The sequence below is a fragment of the Alternaria incomplexa genome, assembly GCF_024043165.1.
Source record: "Alternaria incomplexa strain BMP 0042 chromosome Unknown scaffold_6, whole genome shotgun sequence".
Classification (NCBI taxonomy): domain Eukaryota; kingdom Fungi; phylum Ascomycota; class Dothideomycetes; order Pleosporales; family Pleosporaceae; genus Alternaria; species Alternaria incomplexa.
In genome coordinates, this window is record NW_026249855.1 from 1,536,840 (window position 1) to 1,551,484 (window position 14,645).

Sequence of the window (14,645 nt, forward strand, 5' to 3'; positions counted from 1 at the left end):
GCCTATCCATGTCGCGCGCGGCCAGCTGTTGATAGCTCCAAGCCTCTCCCCAGCCACCGCGTTTTCGTCGCGTCATAATTGGTCAGAGCTCCATATTGCTGCAGCCCGAAAAGCATGGCTGCAGCTGCGTGGCCCGACGATCACGGATCCGCCGGACTATCACGTGCGAGACGGTTCATCGATCGCGGTCCAGGTGCTGCAAATTGACGCGGACTGGGTGAGCTGTCCGGTCGCTTGTGGACTCGACGCATGTGAACCGTGGTTCTCAACGGCTGTCCGCATCATCGTCCCCACGACGTGCGCCCGCGTCTGACATGCAGCACCTGCCGCAGCGACGGTTTCGTGATTGTGGAGAGTTTAGTGATTCGATTGGTGTGCTACAAGGACTGTGTGGTCTGTCAATGTCACGTAGCTGTTGTACGGTGTTCGCACTGAGAATGTCAGCAGTCTATACCCAGGAGCGAATGGTCGCTATAGTTCGGACAGTCTGCTATGCATGCCTCCAAATAGCTCCTGCAAGATCTGACTCTTTTTTTCTGCAATGCGCGTTTCTCTATACTTTTCCCTGTGTATACGTTGTCATACATAGCAACACTAACGACTTGTAACAAGGGTATAGAACCGACGTCGGGTTGGCTTCGGGAAGTCGATGACCCGACGAAGCATTGCCGATGATTTTTGCGATACCGGATGACCGAGCCGATTCTAATGACGATGGAATTTGCGACGTACTTCGATGTAGGAGTTGCATGTTTATGCGGAAATCGTCGTTGGCTGGCCGCGACTTCCAGCTGTTCAGTGGCTCTTCGCGCTGTTGTGTGCATCTTGGCTATCAGTATAGGTAGGAGCGACTATACAACCTTCCAAGGTTACTCTCTACACCCTTCTCATCTTTGCTATATCGTCCATTACATGATCAGTCCCATGCTTGGACGATACTCGTGGACGCCTCTAAGCTTTCCATTCCAGCGCGCATTATGTCATGTCTTCATGAGGCTCTATCCAGTCGCCATTTCCCCTTCTAGATCAGCTAGCAGCTGAAGCGGCAAGCGAGTTTGTCTTGTATTCGGCACATAGCAATGCTCACCAAACTAAATGTTGCCATTGCTGTTACCATGAATTATCCGCTTCAATGCAATACTTCCTCTTCTTCATGTCGGGTTAGCTAGGAAGGCGACTGTTTTGAGAGCCAAACAGTACAGGATGTACTACAGCTTCTAGTCAACCGACGCCTACTTCTATTGTTAGGCTTTTGTGCATTCCGTCGTGCTATTGTGTTGTCTATCGAAGAGCGGGAGAACAGAATAATTCCGCTGTTAGAGTTATTGTTAGAAAGAGCTCTCAACTATCGTCCCTCTTTCCAGTTCAGACAGTCTGTAAGAACAAACACCACATTACGGTAGCTACGATGGATGCCACAGGCCAGATTGGGAGACATCTATCTCTTTGATATGCTTCCTTCTTCTCCGTGACAACACGCATTGCTTACCTTGATAACATTCAACACCCCATTGTCTATTAGCCTTCTATTCGAGCATTCATAGGCTGCTGAGTACATCCCAGCTCCAGCATGCGTTTCCCATCCACGGCGCTTCTTGTGTCGATGATACTCGCAATATCAGCACAAGCCCGATTTGTCATGTACGCAGACGAATGGCACCCAACGCGTCCAACCAACCCACGAGATCGAGCTGGCATCGACCATGTCATCCTCGCCTTTGCCCCAGCCAACGCAACAGCTACGTTCCAGCCCAAAGTTCCCATACACACCATCCGCACCGAATTCCCCAACGCAAAGGTCATGATTGCTGTTGGCGGCTGGGGCGATACGGTTGGTTTCTGTCAAGCCACGAAGTCCGACGCATCGATGCTCGCGTTTGCCGCTGATGTTGCTACTATGCTTGCCAGGACTGGAGCGGATGGAGTCGGTGAGTACACTATCTACCTACATTGGTTACTTGTCGATGCTCACAACAGAAGACATCGATTGGGAATATCCTGGCGGCAACGGGGCGGACTACAAACAAGTGGCGAACTGGGATCAGACTTACCAGATCGCCGCGTTCCCTAAGTTACTGGCTGCCATCCGTGCTGCTATTGGGAAGAAACTGCTTTCGATTGCTGTCCCAGGAAAAGAAGGCCAGTCATCATATACATGTTTGAAGCAAGTCAACTGACAAGTAGTAGTTGACATGCTTGGATACACTCGAACAACCGGACCTCAGATCTGGCCATCCGTCGATTTCATCAACGTAAGTGACATCATCTCTCTCACACCAACCTTGCAGAGATCATACTAACTCTCCCAGGTGATGAGCTACGACCTAATGAACCGCCGAGACACAGTAACCAAACACCACAGCTCCGCCATCGATGCCGAAAACAGCATAAAAGACTACCTCGCCATGGGCGCACCCCCCTCCAAGCTCAACCTCGGCTTCGCATACTACGCCAAATACTTCACCACGCAAGGCGACTGCAGTGGCAGCCCCCTCAACTGCCCCATCGTCCTTGCGGAAGATGCCCAAGGCAAAGACACGCTCACCTCTGGCGCCTGGACCTTTGAGAGATCTCGCATGCGCCTCGTTGATGCCTCCTCTCTGACCGTATCGCAAGACGGCACCTGCGGTCCAGAAAAGGGAACCAAGTGTGAGACAGGCTGTTGTTCTCAACACGGCCACTGCGGTACTTCGCCTGAACACTGCAACGGCGCCTGCCAACACGCATTTGGATCTGGATGTACGGACGCCGATGTAGCAGCTTCATGGCAGCTCGCAGCCAAAGACGGTATTACTGACGAAGTAGCCGGCGGACAATACTACTTCGATGCCACAAACCGCCTTTTCTGGACATGGGATACGCCCGAACTCATCACAAGGAAATTCGACAACATCGTCCGCAAGTACAAGCTCGGTGGCGTCATGGCGTGGAGTCTAGGTGAAGACAGCGCGGACTGGAGTCATATTCGACAGATGGCGAGGGAGGTTGCCAAAGATGGACTCGGTTTGACGACTACCAGCGACTCCAACATGCCAGTCGATGGCTCCATGTACGACGAGATCACTCATTATTGCTGTCAAAACATTTCCCATCCAGCGAATACCGTGACCTACCCACCAGCATTCATAGTTCCAACCTCTTGGCATACTATTAAGGTAGATTGCGGGGATGGAAAAGGGTTGGTTCACTGTCCATGTAACACCCCCGACTGTTACTGGGGGCCACTTCATCCGGACCACTACGATGGCAATGACTCAATTCAGCCCATGTTGAACGACGACGACCTTGTTGAGATGCAAGACACCTCAGACGCCCTCCAAGCGATGCCAACGGAGCCCAGCCCAACCGCACTCAAGACCCCGTCGCCAGGTTACCGTGTCTTTTTGGAATGCATGGGTGATGATGGTTGGCTGATAAGCTGTCCGGACTGGGTCACCTCGAAGGTTCTTCATGGAACCGCAACTGAGCCCACACCCGCCGCACTCGAGACCCCGTCGCCGACTGACGGTATCTTTATAGAATGCCTGGGTGAGCATGGTGGCCTAACTCGCTGTCCACAATACTACACAGACGCCGTCCTATCCAAACATTCCGAACTCCACATACCTGCACTCCAGACTCCGTGGCCAACACCCTTGCCGACTAACGGTACTTTTATCGAATGCATGGGCGAGAACGGTGGCTTGACTTCGTGTGGGGTATCGGCCACGCAAGACTTTCTATCGAATCTGAGAGACTACAACGCACTGCATACTCCCACGCCGACTCCCTCGCCAACTGACGGTGTTTCTATCAAATGCGTGGATGATTATGGTGGCATGATGCGGTGTCCACAATCGTTCACGGACAACTTCCTATACAGACATTCTTCACTCGAAGCAGCCGGACTCGAGACTCCGTGGCCAATGCATCAAAACCCTACTGCTGTTATGACCGCGGCCGCTATCGAGACTGGATTCACTACGCATATCGGTATACCCCAGGCGCAGGAGAGTGGGCTTCCTGGTGGATCCTACGGTATGCGTAGGCGTGAGAGGGCACAGAAAGCGTGAGAAGACTGTTTCGCAGGAGTTTTTCTGGACGCACAGCAATTTTTCGTTTTGTTTTTATTGTTGCTTGAGTTTGCAAGATGGAATGCTTTGGGCAATCGATGGCGCGTTGTTTCTCTGTCTGTAAGGTAGCGTGCGATTAATGAATTACTACTCTTTGCTACCTCGACACAAATGCCGTGGTTTCCCTGATACTAATACAATCATCCTATGTGCTACGTTATCCAAGCAATGCCCTAGAGATGTTCGGAGCATTTCCGACCCCTTCTCAAGTTCCATCAGGGGGAGCCTATGCCTTGACGGTACTCCTCTTCATACCCTTCCTTGCGTTCTTCTCCCGCTCCTTTTCAAGGAACTTGCGCTGCTCGTCGGCGCTGAGACGACCCAGCTTGGCGTCTCTCATCTCCTTCTTTGCCTTGTCAAGCGAAAGCTTCCTCTCCTCGGCCTTCTCCTCATCATCGGCCTTCTTGATCTTAGCGATCTGCTCGTCACGGGTCTGCTTGATGCGGCGGAGGGCTTCGGGGCGGAAGTGGCCATGGGAGGCAAGCTGGTCAGTAAGACGGAGGAAGTATTGGAAGATGGGCATGGTGGTGGAGTAGTCCGAGGCGAATTTCAGGGAGAGGCTGAGGCGCTTCTTAGGCTTGGTTTCGTCGAGACTGGAAGATATTAGTCTGGTTCAGAGAAAGAGAGGTCTGGATGGTGGTTGTCTTACGTCCTGGGCGCGTTGATGGGCTGGTCGCTGACGATGATGGCCTCGAAGCTGTCTCCGGCGTCGTTGACGGCCTTGATGAGCTCGGGTGTGAGCAGCATATCAGTAACCTCAGCGCTCTCGCTCATGACAGTGACCCAGACAGGCAACTTGGCGTGGTCGCGCGTGCTGGTCAGAGACAAGTCGTAGCGCTCGTCGCGCATGCGCTTCATGATATCCTTGTGTACAATGGCGAAGACGAAGCCGTCAAAGGAGCTGTTGGTGACCTTCTTCGCGTCGGCCTGACCGTACGAAGGAGCGAACTTAGTCTCCCGGCCATCGAAAACGTAAGCCGTAGCCTCGAGACGCTCGCTGGGTGCAGGGAAACTTTCGAAGAACAAGGGGAGCACGCTCTCTCCCAGCCACATGAAGGGGTTGGCGCGCTTGTAGAAGCTCAGCCTGAAGTCGACGAAGGCAACGTTCTGGCGTCCAGTCGCGTAGGTCTGGTACTCGTCGGCCTTCTTCTCCTTGAGCATGCTGTCCACATCTGCAACCGCTCCCTCTCCGTCTGGGCGTGTGTAGCCGACTTGGGCGAACTCTTGGGTCAGGACAGGGGCGTGGGCCTTCATCCATGCCTTGGCCTTGCTGCGGTTGCGCTTGGTGCCCCAGAGGTGGACCGCGATGAGAGCAACGAGGAATGGCAGGATGTACATCTCCAGCTTGAAGTCGTCCATGGTGGTGCGCTCCCACACCCGGTACCATGCTGTATAGGGCCGGTTGTCGCCGAGGCCTGTAGGAGCGGCTTGCGCTGCACCGGCACCGGTCGTGAAGGACGAGATGGCAGCGGGTGTGGGCTCAGGAGCACCTGCGTAGTCGGCGAAGTCTGGTTGGTGTCAGCGCAAGCCATTGGGTTTGCATATTGATAGCCTCTACGATCTCCGATGGTATCCTCACGATAACCTCGCGACTCCATCTCTGTCAAGAATTCGAGCGTCGCAAAGGGGTCTCGTGTGGTCCCGCATCCCAGGCTGGTGGCCTCGCGACTGCGCATGCAATGTAGTGTACGTACCATCATCACCAACAACTGGAGCCTGGACAGGCTTTTGGCCACCGAAGAGACCCTTGACGAAGTCTGCCATTGCGTCGATGCGTCACAATGAAGGAGCGTACGTGGAGATTTGGCGGCGCGGGAGGTGGTTTGGAGGATCTCGGCTCGGTTCCACGTTCCAGGCACTGACCTCATTTTACAGCGACTAGCACGCATGTGGAGGGGCATCTGGGCAAGCTACCCCAGAGCTCCTCGTGGTTCTGCGCTTGAGCCTGCTATAGCTTATTGTATAATTTTGGTCGATAATTTTGGTATTAGACACTTGGTGGTATGCCAGATTGCTCATCTGAAGTGGTTGTGTCCGTCATCGACACTGGTAAGAACGGCACTCTGCCATGACTATGGAAGCACGGTGTAAAGCCCATTGCATTCTGAGTAACTAAATGGACTGCTGCCTTACACGCATCCGCAAGGTCGACCCAAAGACGTATCCTCACATGTCAGCCTAGTTATCGTTGGAAGTGACAGCCATTCGTGTTTTGTCAGCCACGTAATAGCTGGGTGGCAGCATCACTTCAGAATAAGTGAACACAGCGCAAACAGACAATGAAGATTGTTCTATGCGGTCTGACAAAGGAGATGTTGTAATGGGTAAAGGCTTGTCGATTGATTGTATATTGATGCAGAAGACTCATACTGGTCCCACCCATCTGGATATCATGCTCGAAGTGCGGAGTCTAGTTCTTGCCGAACCAGGTCTTGTGTCCCTGAATATAGTTAGTAATGATGTTGCACTCAATTCAACCCAATGCAAACTTACAAGGACGAGACGGCCCATCATGTACATGCTGGCGCCGAGGCTGCTGAACATGATGACCTTGAAGCCGGGAACCAGGTACTTTCCGCGGGCCTAAGAAGCAATCTGTCAGCATTTATCCCTGTGTTTTCTTACTTCCACACGCCATGTGTCCAGCACCGCATGTGCATCATCTCTAACCACATCATGCCCCAATCAACCCTCCTCTTGTATATACAGTACGCACCTTCTCCCAGGTCCTCAGTCCGTCGTGCTTCTGGAACTCGCGTTGCCAGTAAGGCACCTTGTTCTCGCGCATAACCCAGCTGCCGACTGTCAGTATCCAGCTCTGTGCGGAAAGGCGGAGGAGCGCTGGAGGCCGTTGCGGTGCTCCCTCAGGCCCGCGGCCAGGCCCAGAGCTCGAAGATGGACGTACCCAGGCATTTTGAAGAGTGTAGAGGAGTATTGCGCGGCGTGCGGGGGCAATTGGTGGTTTCGTGGATTGGTCGATTTGGTGATGTCGCGAGGTCGAATGATCCGCCGGCGAAAGCAACTCGGTCGCCAAGGCCCTTGGCCGCTTTGGGCGCAACAACTTTCCGCATCTCCAGTTCACGCACGGCGTTTGCGACGCCAATGGACTGATTTCGCCCTTCGCCCCTGTCTTGTTGATGCCACCGGCTCTGGACAGGCTCCTCGCCAGCCCGTCAGCCCTGCGACTCCTGCGCTCCATCGTCAATGCCCCTGAACTCCCCGCAGCCTGTTCCGCGGCGACAAAATGCTGCCCGCCAGTAGCACGCCGCCGCAACTACTCGACCAAGCCGAAACCTCCACCCAAGCTGAAATGGAGGCGATTGAAGGATGCAAGCGAAGACGCGGCAGTCCGAGACCACGTGCTCAAGGCGCTCCAGCGTGACGAGTCCAGTGATACCCTCGCACCGACCGTAGATATCTTCGAAAACGACACCGTACGTGTGGCCCAAAGGGAAGACGATCCTGCACAACTCGCCGCTATCCTTGCAAGCGAAGAGAGACTGCACGGGAAAAAGGGTGTCCGCAATGTCTGGCAGAACTTCCGCCATCGAGGGTACCGCCTACCCACTGAAGACACACCCGATGCCGCATTTCTATGGGGAACTTTTGTGAAGAACCACCTGATCACGGACAAGGCGATAGCGCACGCTGAGGAGCTGTTTCACGAAACAGGCAAGACATACCCTGGTCTGTACTATCTGGTCATGAGCCACTGGCTTCCGAGGAGAACAGCGCCCGCGTTGAGGTATCACTACGCGATTCAAAGGAGCCTGAAGCCTCAGCGGCTTCCCCTACGGCAGCTGGCACATCAGGGACGATCGACTTACAAGCACGGCGCATACGAAGCATTGATGGAGATATACGAGCACAGCAATGAGCGGGACCTCTACGACGAGGTGGTGCCAGCCCTCATTGAGAAGGATGACATAACTGCGGCACGCCGATGGCATGCACTTTGCACTCTTCGCAACGATATGCCGTCCGAGTCTGTCGCGTCACATCCTCTTGTCCAGCTGTTTACCGTTGAGGATTCAGCTCGTGAGGTCTACTTTGACACGAAAGGGTCGACGAAGAAGTGGAGGCGGGGTGCAGCAAAATACAATGAGAACCTTCTGCGCCGCTTGGAAGGCCCCGATACCGCGCCCGTCCGATTCGAAGACTCGTTCGTCGCCCGCATGTTCGCAACGCGTACCTTTCCACCGGCTTCGATCATACAAGGTCTCTCTATGGTGGGCATCAACGAGATTGGGCCTCAAGCTGTGCTCACCATGGCCCTGCAAACTCAACCGGTAGAGGAGCTACCTATGAGGTTCGAAGAGCTCAGGCAAGCAGGCATTGCCCTGCAGGGCTGCGTCTTCTCTTTGGCACTGGAGACGTTCGCAATGGAGCAGAAGTGGCAACTGGTGCGCAGTATGCTGCAAAGCGACCAGCATCCGGACGTCTTTGGCGACGTGGAAATGCAACGTAAGCTGCTCGAGCACTATCTTGACAACGACGATTATGCGCAGGTCCAGCGCACACTTGCCATTCTAACGCTCTTCCACAATGACTCTAGTCAAGAGTCTTGGAACCTGCTCTTGCAAGTCTACATTAAACGCTCTGGACAGAAGCATGTCGTGGAAGTGCTCCAAGACATGCGTGCTCGCGGCATCATGGTGTCGCCTGAATCAATCATGGCCATTCGCAGCCTATTGCGTCGTCGGCAACGAGGACACAAACCTGTCAGTGACCGATTCGATGACTTGCGTTTCGTCGCGCGTGTATTCGTCATGATCCTAGAGAACGGTCTAGCCCCCATCTCTCCACTCCAATGGCGCGAGATCATACGCAGATTTGGCATGGTTGGAAGGTTTAGGGAGCTTAGAAGACTTTTACTCTGGCTTCTTTGCTGGTATGCACCGAGAAGCAGCTACCAGTTCAGCACGTTGCCAAAATCACCATTTCTCGAACCGGCAACAGCGAAACTGCGTGCTGCATACCCTGAACGATTCCACTACTTCCACTTCCCAACGACGGTCACACAGCGCGAAAATCTGTTGCATCCCGTTCGACAGCTGTTCGCTCCCTCCCTTCAGCAAAGTCTCATCATCTGGGGCTTCAAAGCTGGACTCCTGCCAAATGCACCTCTTGAACAGTTCATGCTGGGCCCCACGCTGGCCAAGAAGCATTATCGTCGTCGGTTGCTGCAGCGCCGGATCCTACGCCGATTAGAGTGGAGCACAGGTCTACGAATTGTTGTACATCTACGAGATCTCGGCGTCTTTGTTCACTACCATACCGTGCTCAAGGCCTTACAGTCGCAGTTCATAAATATGTTCGGCCATGGTCGCTCCAAAAAGAGAGAAAACAGAGTGGTGGAGAGGTCCAACACGCTCCCGTATGCGCGATACGTTCACGAGGTCAACAAGATATGGGGCAGTCCGCTACTGCGGGAGCCTCAACTCTTCGGCAAGGGCATGGTGCACGATCACATGTGGCACCCACGTATGAGACGGAACATCAAGCGCAGAGCTTCCATCAGCCTTGGTGAGATTCTGGGCCCGAACTGGAGGGATCGCGACCAGGAAAGCCACACGGCTGTTAAGCAAGACGAGAATGCGGCCATAGCTCAGCTGCAGAAGCACTTCAAGAAGCAGGCCAAAGCCATCGAACCCGGTTCTGAGCCGCAGCCTCCTTCCACCATAGCCGTCCCGCGCGTCCAAATCGATAACGGTAAGAAGTGATGAAGCAGCCCATACACGGACGACTAAAGATAACGACCCGAAGGCCTGGCCTCGCTATGATACGTAAAGAATATACACCATAACCTTTTTCGCTTACTCCAATCCCGGATCTGGATGAGTGCTTTTGGTGATTCGCTATTTCTTGCTTACACACTTTCTCAGCCGTTCAAGGAGTGAAAATCCAGACCTCCGAAGAGACAGGTGCGGGCGCGTGGAGCCGTCGCTTGGTTGAAAGCGGGAAGTCGCGCTAGTGTGCGCCTCATGAAGGCTTGTCCTGCAGGACCTCATCTTCACACTTTCGCACCTCCAATCTCGACATACAATCGCTTGCGCACACCACTGACTGAACAGATACCCATGGATTACTCACCGCTACTTTCCATGCAAGCTCATGGCTATATCTGACCACGCGAAAGATGCTGCTCGTGCGGCCAGAAGCAGGCCTTCCATCCCGCTTTCTCAGCCTTCCCAGCTTCTCAGCTCTCAAGCTCATGAAGTGGCTGATTCTCGCCTGTTTTTCGTTCGCTAATTTGATCGGCACCCTGTGTCATGTCATGACCATTCGCCAGGCCCAAGGCCGAGGACAAAGTCGGCCCCCGACATGTCATCAAGCGCTCTGCTGGCGCGTGGTCTTTTCTCAAACCTGTCTTCTGCTTCAACTCTCCATGTGAGATCCTGGAAACATGCGCCAAGGCTGAAAACTCTGTTATGCAATGTAACATTGTTCTCCTGCAGCCAGGCCGGACGATCAGCCACAAGGCTATGCGGGCTTTCGCGAACCTTTGCTACTTGTCCTTGTACTGCAGGATGAGTACCTACGCGCCGTGCGCGAACACCCTGCACCCGCATGCTTCCACCGAACAGCATCGCCTACCCAATCATATCTTGGACGGCAATTGCGTTGCTACCTTGCATTGCTCAATTCTACCGGAATGGTGTTTGACGCTTTCGGAGACATGCGCTCGCTTCAGTCACCCTGTAGAAGGGTGATCTCTGATGTGCTGAGCGTCTGACCTAGGAGTCTGATTCGGCCTCGCGGGTATAAAGGCCTTCAGGTTGCTCTAGCCAGCCGAAACGCTTGCTCTAAGTTAAGTACCTATCATCGGACATACTTTGAATTGGATCGCAATGAGTTCCACCGATAACGACTTGTCAGAGCAACAAAAGGCCAGGACGGCCAAGAGGCGGGGCAAGGATAGCAATGATGTCCATGCAACAGGCAACTCATCGTGGAAACATCGTCGTGAATACAGCACTTTCAGCTATCAACCTTTGCCACGCAGCCAGGGGACCATTCGGATCCTTGAGCTGTTCTCTAGCGAAACTTCGGCCGCTGGAGTTCTTTGTGCATTGATCACACCAGGCGAGAACGAGAGACACCAATATCCTTATGAGGCCTTGTCATGGTGCTGGGGCACAGCAGGCAAGTCTGCTGAGATCAGGATTCAACGCAATCGCAAGACATACATCAAGAAAGTGAGCCCGAACCTCGTGGCTGCGATGAAGGCACTACGCTACCCGGACCGTAGCCGCTATCTATGGATTGATATGGTTTGCATCGATCAAGATGAGTAGGTTGATCAATGATACCCAACCCATACTCGCTGACTTCTGTAGCCTGGGTGAGAAGAATCATCAAGTCGAGATGATGAACATAATTTACGGCAACGCTTCGCGAGTTTGCATTTGGCTTGGGGACGCGACAGAGTCCAGTCGCATGGCACTCCGCTTCATCAAGAAAGAAGTCTCACATTTACGAAGCTTCGACACCCTCTGTGACAGTCAGGACGCGAGCAAGAAATGGGTTGCGTTACTAGATCTCATGCAAAGACCATGGTTTTCACGACGGTGGGTTGTTCAAGAATTGGCCTTGGCAAAGAACCCCATCATCTACTGCGGCAGAGATAGGATCTCTTGGAAGAAATTCGCTGTTGCCGTGGAACTCTTCGTGGAGGTGGAAACAGCGACGCATCGCCTGTCCGAGGTTATGAAGAAAGATCGACAGTACCAGTATATTCCCAGTGTTTTCGACTATGTCTCTGCCCTCGGCGCCAGCCTGCTTGTTGATGCGACAGAGCGCCTGTTTCGCGACTACAAGAAATCCGAAGTAGCGCAACCCATGCCAGACCCTCAGGCACAGATTGAGTCAATCACCGATTCGGATAGCGAAGCCTCTTTGTACACAAGCGACAGCGAAGACGACTACACATCTGCACCCCTTCATTCAAGCCATGCAGAGGACGTATCTGGTAGCTCGAGACATCGTATACAGCCTCTTCTGAGTCTGGAATATCTGGTATCAAGCTTGACCATTTTCGATACCACCGTTCCTCACGACACAATTTATGCACTGCTTGCGATTGCGAAGGACACCACGCCACGAGCTGTAAGCGTACATGCTGCTGTTACATCTAGAAGCGCTCAAGCAGGCCTTGAGGTTTACACGCAGCGCAAGAGCTACAACGTCGACTACAAACTGCCGTACGTAGATGTATGCAAGGACTTCATTCAGTTCTCGATCGACCGTTCCCTTCACGGCAACGCAAGTCGCGCGTTGGATGTCATTTGCCGCCCATGGGCCATCGAAGAGAGGAAGCTACAAAAGATCCGGGATACCAAGGAGAAGGAGAAGGAGAAAGAACAAAGAAGGAAGAAGAGAGAGAAGGATCTTGAAGCACGCCGCAAGGGACGCGAGAGCCGTAAAGCACTTTCCAATCATGCCGAGTTTCCTGACCCACCTGAGGGAGCACCCGTTCAGAACGTATCTACGATTGCTGAATCGGGGGATATGGCATTACCTTCCTGGGTACCACAACTCTCGAATGCACCATACGCGATGGCCCAACGGCCGGGGTTGACCGGCCCCAAGATGAGTCGCATTAACGCCGATCCTTTGGTTGGACTTCCAAGTTCCTACTCTGCTGCTGAGACCAAGGGCGTCGACATCAAGGCGCTCCGATTTCGTAAGCGACTGAAACCTGGACACTTTGACGAGGGTCGATTCAGCATGTACGTCCGCGGCTTCAAGCTGGATGTTATAAAGGATGTCACCCAGGTATCTCGCAACGGGCACATTCCCGCAGAATGGCTTGATCTTGCAGAGTGGGAAGACGGAAAAGGGCTCCCACCTGATATGTTTTGGCGGACGCTCGTCGCCAACCGGGGCAAAGATGGCAAGAACCCACCCGTATACTACTCGCGGGCTTGCCAAGAATCGTTCAGAAAAGGTGGTCTTGAGAGCGGCGCAATCGACACTACCGCGCTCATCGAGTACGAACGCAACTCTGTCGTCGCCCAGTTCTGTCGCCGCGTGCAGGCCGTCACGTGGAACCGTGCTCTTGTGCGTACCGATCTCGGGACACTAGGGCTAGTCGGGAAAGATGTCCAAAAAGGCGACTTGGTCTGCATACTCTACGGATGCAGTGTTCCGGTCGTGCTGCGGGAATGTCCCAAGAAGACTGAAGAAGTATTCGAGGAAGAGATGGAACAAGAACTGGTCGACGTCAAGAATACCGTCGTGCAGAAATTAAGGCAATACATCTTGCGTAAACGACGACATGAAGTTTGGAAAGACAAAGAGATGGCAAAGTTATGCCGAGCATGGCTGAGAACCACCGACTACATACGTAAGCTCGGCATTGATTCTACCAAAATATCAGCCAAGAACAAGCAAGATGCCGAGAGCATCCTTCTACACACCTTGAAGCAATTCACATCCGACTTCAAATCCTGGTTATGCGAAGAGCGCAAGAAGGCATGGCCCGCATTTAAGACCCACATTGATGAGGAGGTGAATGAGCGAAAGGAGTACCCTAGAAGGAAAGTGAATAGGCCAGGTAAAAAGGAGACGGACGAAAACCTGCGAAGACAGACATCACGAAAACGGAGACAATCACTGGGTGCTGCGACCATGCTGGGGAGAATTACAGAAGCACCAACAACGACTGAAGCAACTGCTCCTACCGCTTCTAAGGATGGGCCTGCACCCATCAAGAAAAAGAAACCATTGGTGGACTGGTGGGAGTTCGAACTGGCACTTGTTGCTGGTAGGCGCTGGTTGCAAATGGCCAGAAAAGCGAAGGCCGATCGGATCGCCTTTGCACTGCGGAAAAGTGAAGAGGAATGGAAAGAGGTACAGCGTGGCGAGTACAAGGGAGTCAGAGAACTCGTTGAAAGAGAAAACAGAAAGAAGCTCGAGAGACAGGCCGACGAACACCGATACTGCGTAATGAGTGAACACGGCACCCACAACGGAGGTGTGGCTGGCGGCCACGAGATAGCGAATAAGGGACCTGGAAGAAACGACTCACCGAGAAGAGGCAATGAGGAGCATCGGAACGGGTACGGCGATGAAGACTCTCAGAACCATGGAGACAACGATGAGCCTTACAGCACTGAGGAATACGAAAGGACAGAGAGGGAGACTGATCCATACGACGGTGACCACAAGACAAAAGAGGAACCCCACAGAAACGGAGAGACGCCACAAACAAGTTCGAGCTTGCCACATTCGATTCCCATTACTGGACATGCGCCGCCCGTTATGCCAGAGACCATTCGGCCTAGCTGGCGCCGTCCCACAAACAGAACGAGATTGACAAAGAGCCAGGCGGTCGACTACAAGAGCAAAGTTATGGAGAACCTACGTGAGAGACTCGGCGAGGAAGGCTACTTTTCTTACACGCTTCTTGGCGAGTGTTACATTCATGGGATGATGGACGGTGAGGCGATGCAGCACCAGAATGAGGGTGCTGAAGGGGTGATTCCTTCGATGGTGTTTGAGATTCGCTGATGACCGGGTTTTGAGTTT

The 14,645-nt window shown here is 53.3% G+C and overlaps 6 protein-coding genes across 6 annotated transcripts; 4 read left to right on the top strand and 2 right to left on the bottom strand.

Moving 5' to 3' along the window:
* Positions 1 to 1,603: 1,603 nt before the first annotated feature.
* J4E90_005084 (uncharacterized protein) lies at positions 1,604 to 2,177 on the top strand (the record flags this gene model as incomplete). The annotated part of the gene is made up of 2 exons (XM_051434642.1): positions 1,604 to 1,928; positions 1,978 to 2,177. 2 exons carry the CDS (start codon positions 1,604 to 1,606, stop codon positions 2,175 to 2,177), a joined length of 525 nt encoding a protein of 174 aa, XP_051291898.1.
* A 15-nt stretch (positions 2,178 to 2,192) lies between these two features.
* J4E90_005085 (uncharacterized protein) lies at positions 2,193 to 4,052 on the top strand (the record flags this gene model as incomplete). Its single annotated transcript, XM_051434643.1, has 2 exons — positions 2,193 to 2,252; positions 2,310 to 4,052. 2 exons carry the CDS (start codon positions 2,193 to 2,195, stop codon positions 4,050 to 4,052), a joined length of 1,803 nt encoding a protein of 600 aa, XP_051291899.1.
* Positions 4,053 to 4,338: 286 nt separating this feature from the next.
* Positions 4,339 to 5,876, bottom strand: J4E90_005086 (uncharacterized protein; the record flags this gene model as incomplete). Its single annotated transcript, XM_051434644.1, has 3 exons — positions 4,339 to 4,705; positions 4,762 to 5,620; positions 5,807 to 5,876. 3 exons carry the CDS (start codon positions 5,874 to 5,876, stop codon positions 4,339 to 4,341), a joined length of 1,296 nt encoding a protein of 431 aa, XP_051291900.1.
* A 646-nt stretch (positions 5,877 to 6,522) lies between these two features.
* J4E90_005087 (uncharacterized protein) lies at positions 6,523 to 7,025 on the bottom strand (the record flags this gene model as incomplete). Its single annotated transcript, XM_051434645.1, has 4 exons — positions 6,523 to 6,552; positions 6,606 to 6,695; positions 6,829 to 6,907; positions 7,018 to 7,025. The coding sequence occupies 4 exons, from the start codon at positions 7,023 to 7,025 to the stop codon at positions 6,523 to 6,525; spliced, it is 207 nt and encodes a 68-aa protein (XP_051291901.1).
* A 224-nt stretch (positions 7,026 to 7,249) lies between these two features.
* On the top strand, positions 7,250 to 9,835 carry J4E90_005088 (uncharacterized protein; the record flags this gene model as incomplete). The annotated part of the gene is made up of 1 exon (XM_051434646.1): positions 7,250 to 9,835. The coding sequence occupies one exon, from the start codon at positions 7,250 to 7,252 to the stop codon at positions 9,833 to 9,835; it is 2,586 nt and encodes an 861-aa protein (XP_051291902.1).
* A 1,567-nt stretch (positions 9,836 to 11,402) lies between these two features.
* Positions 11,403 to 14,627, top strand: J4E90_005089 (uncharacterized protein; the record flags this gene model as incomplete). The annotated part of the gene is made up of 2 exons (XM_051434647.1): positions 11,403 to 11,410; positions 11,453 to 14,627. 2 exons carry the CDS (start codon positions 11,403 to 11,405, stop codon positions 14,625 to 14,627), a joined length of 3,183 nt encoding a protein of 1,060 aa, XP_051291903.1.
* Positions 14,628 to 14,645: the final 18 nt, after the last annotated feature.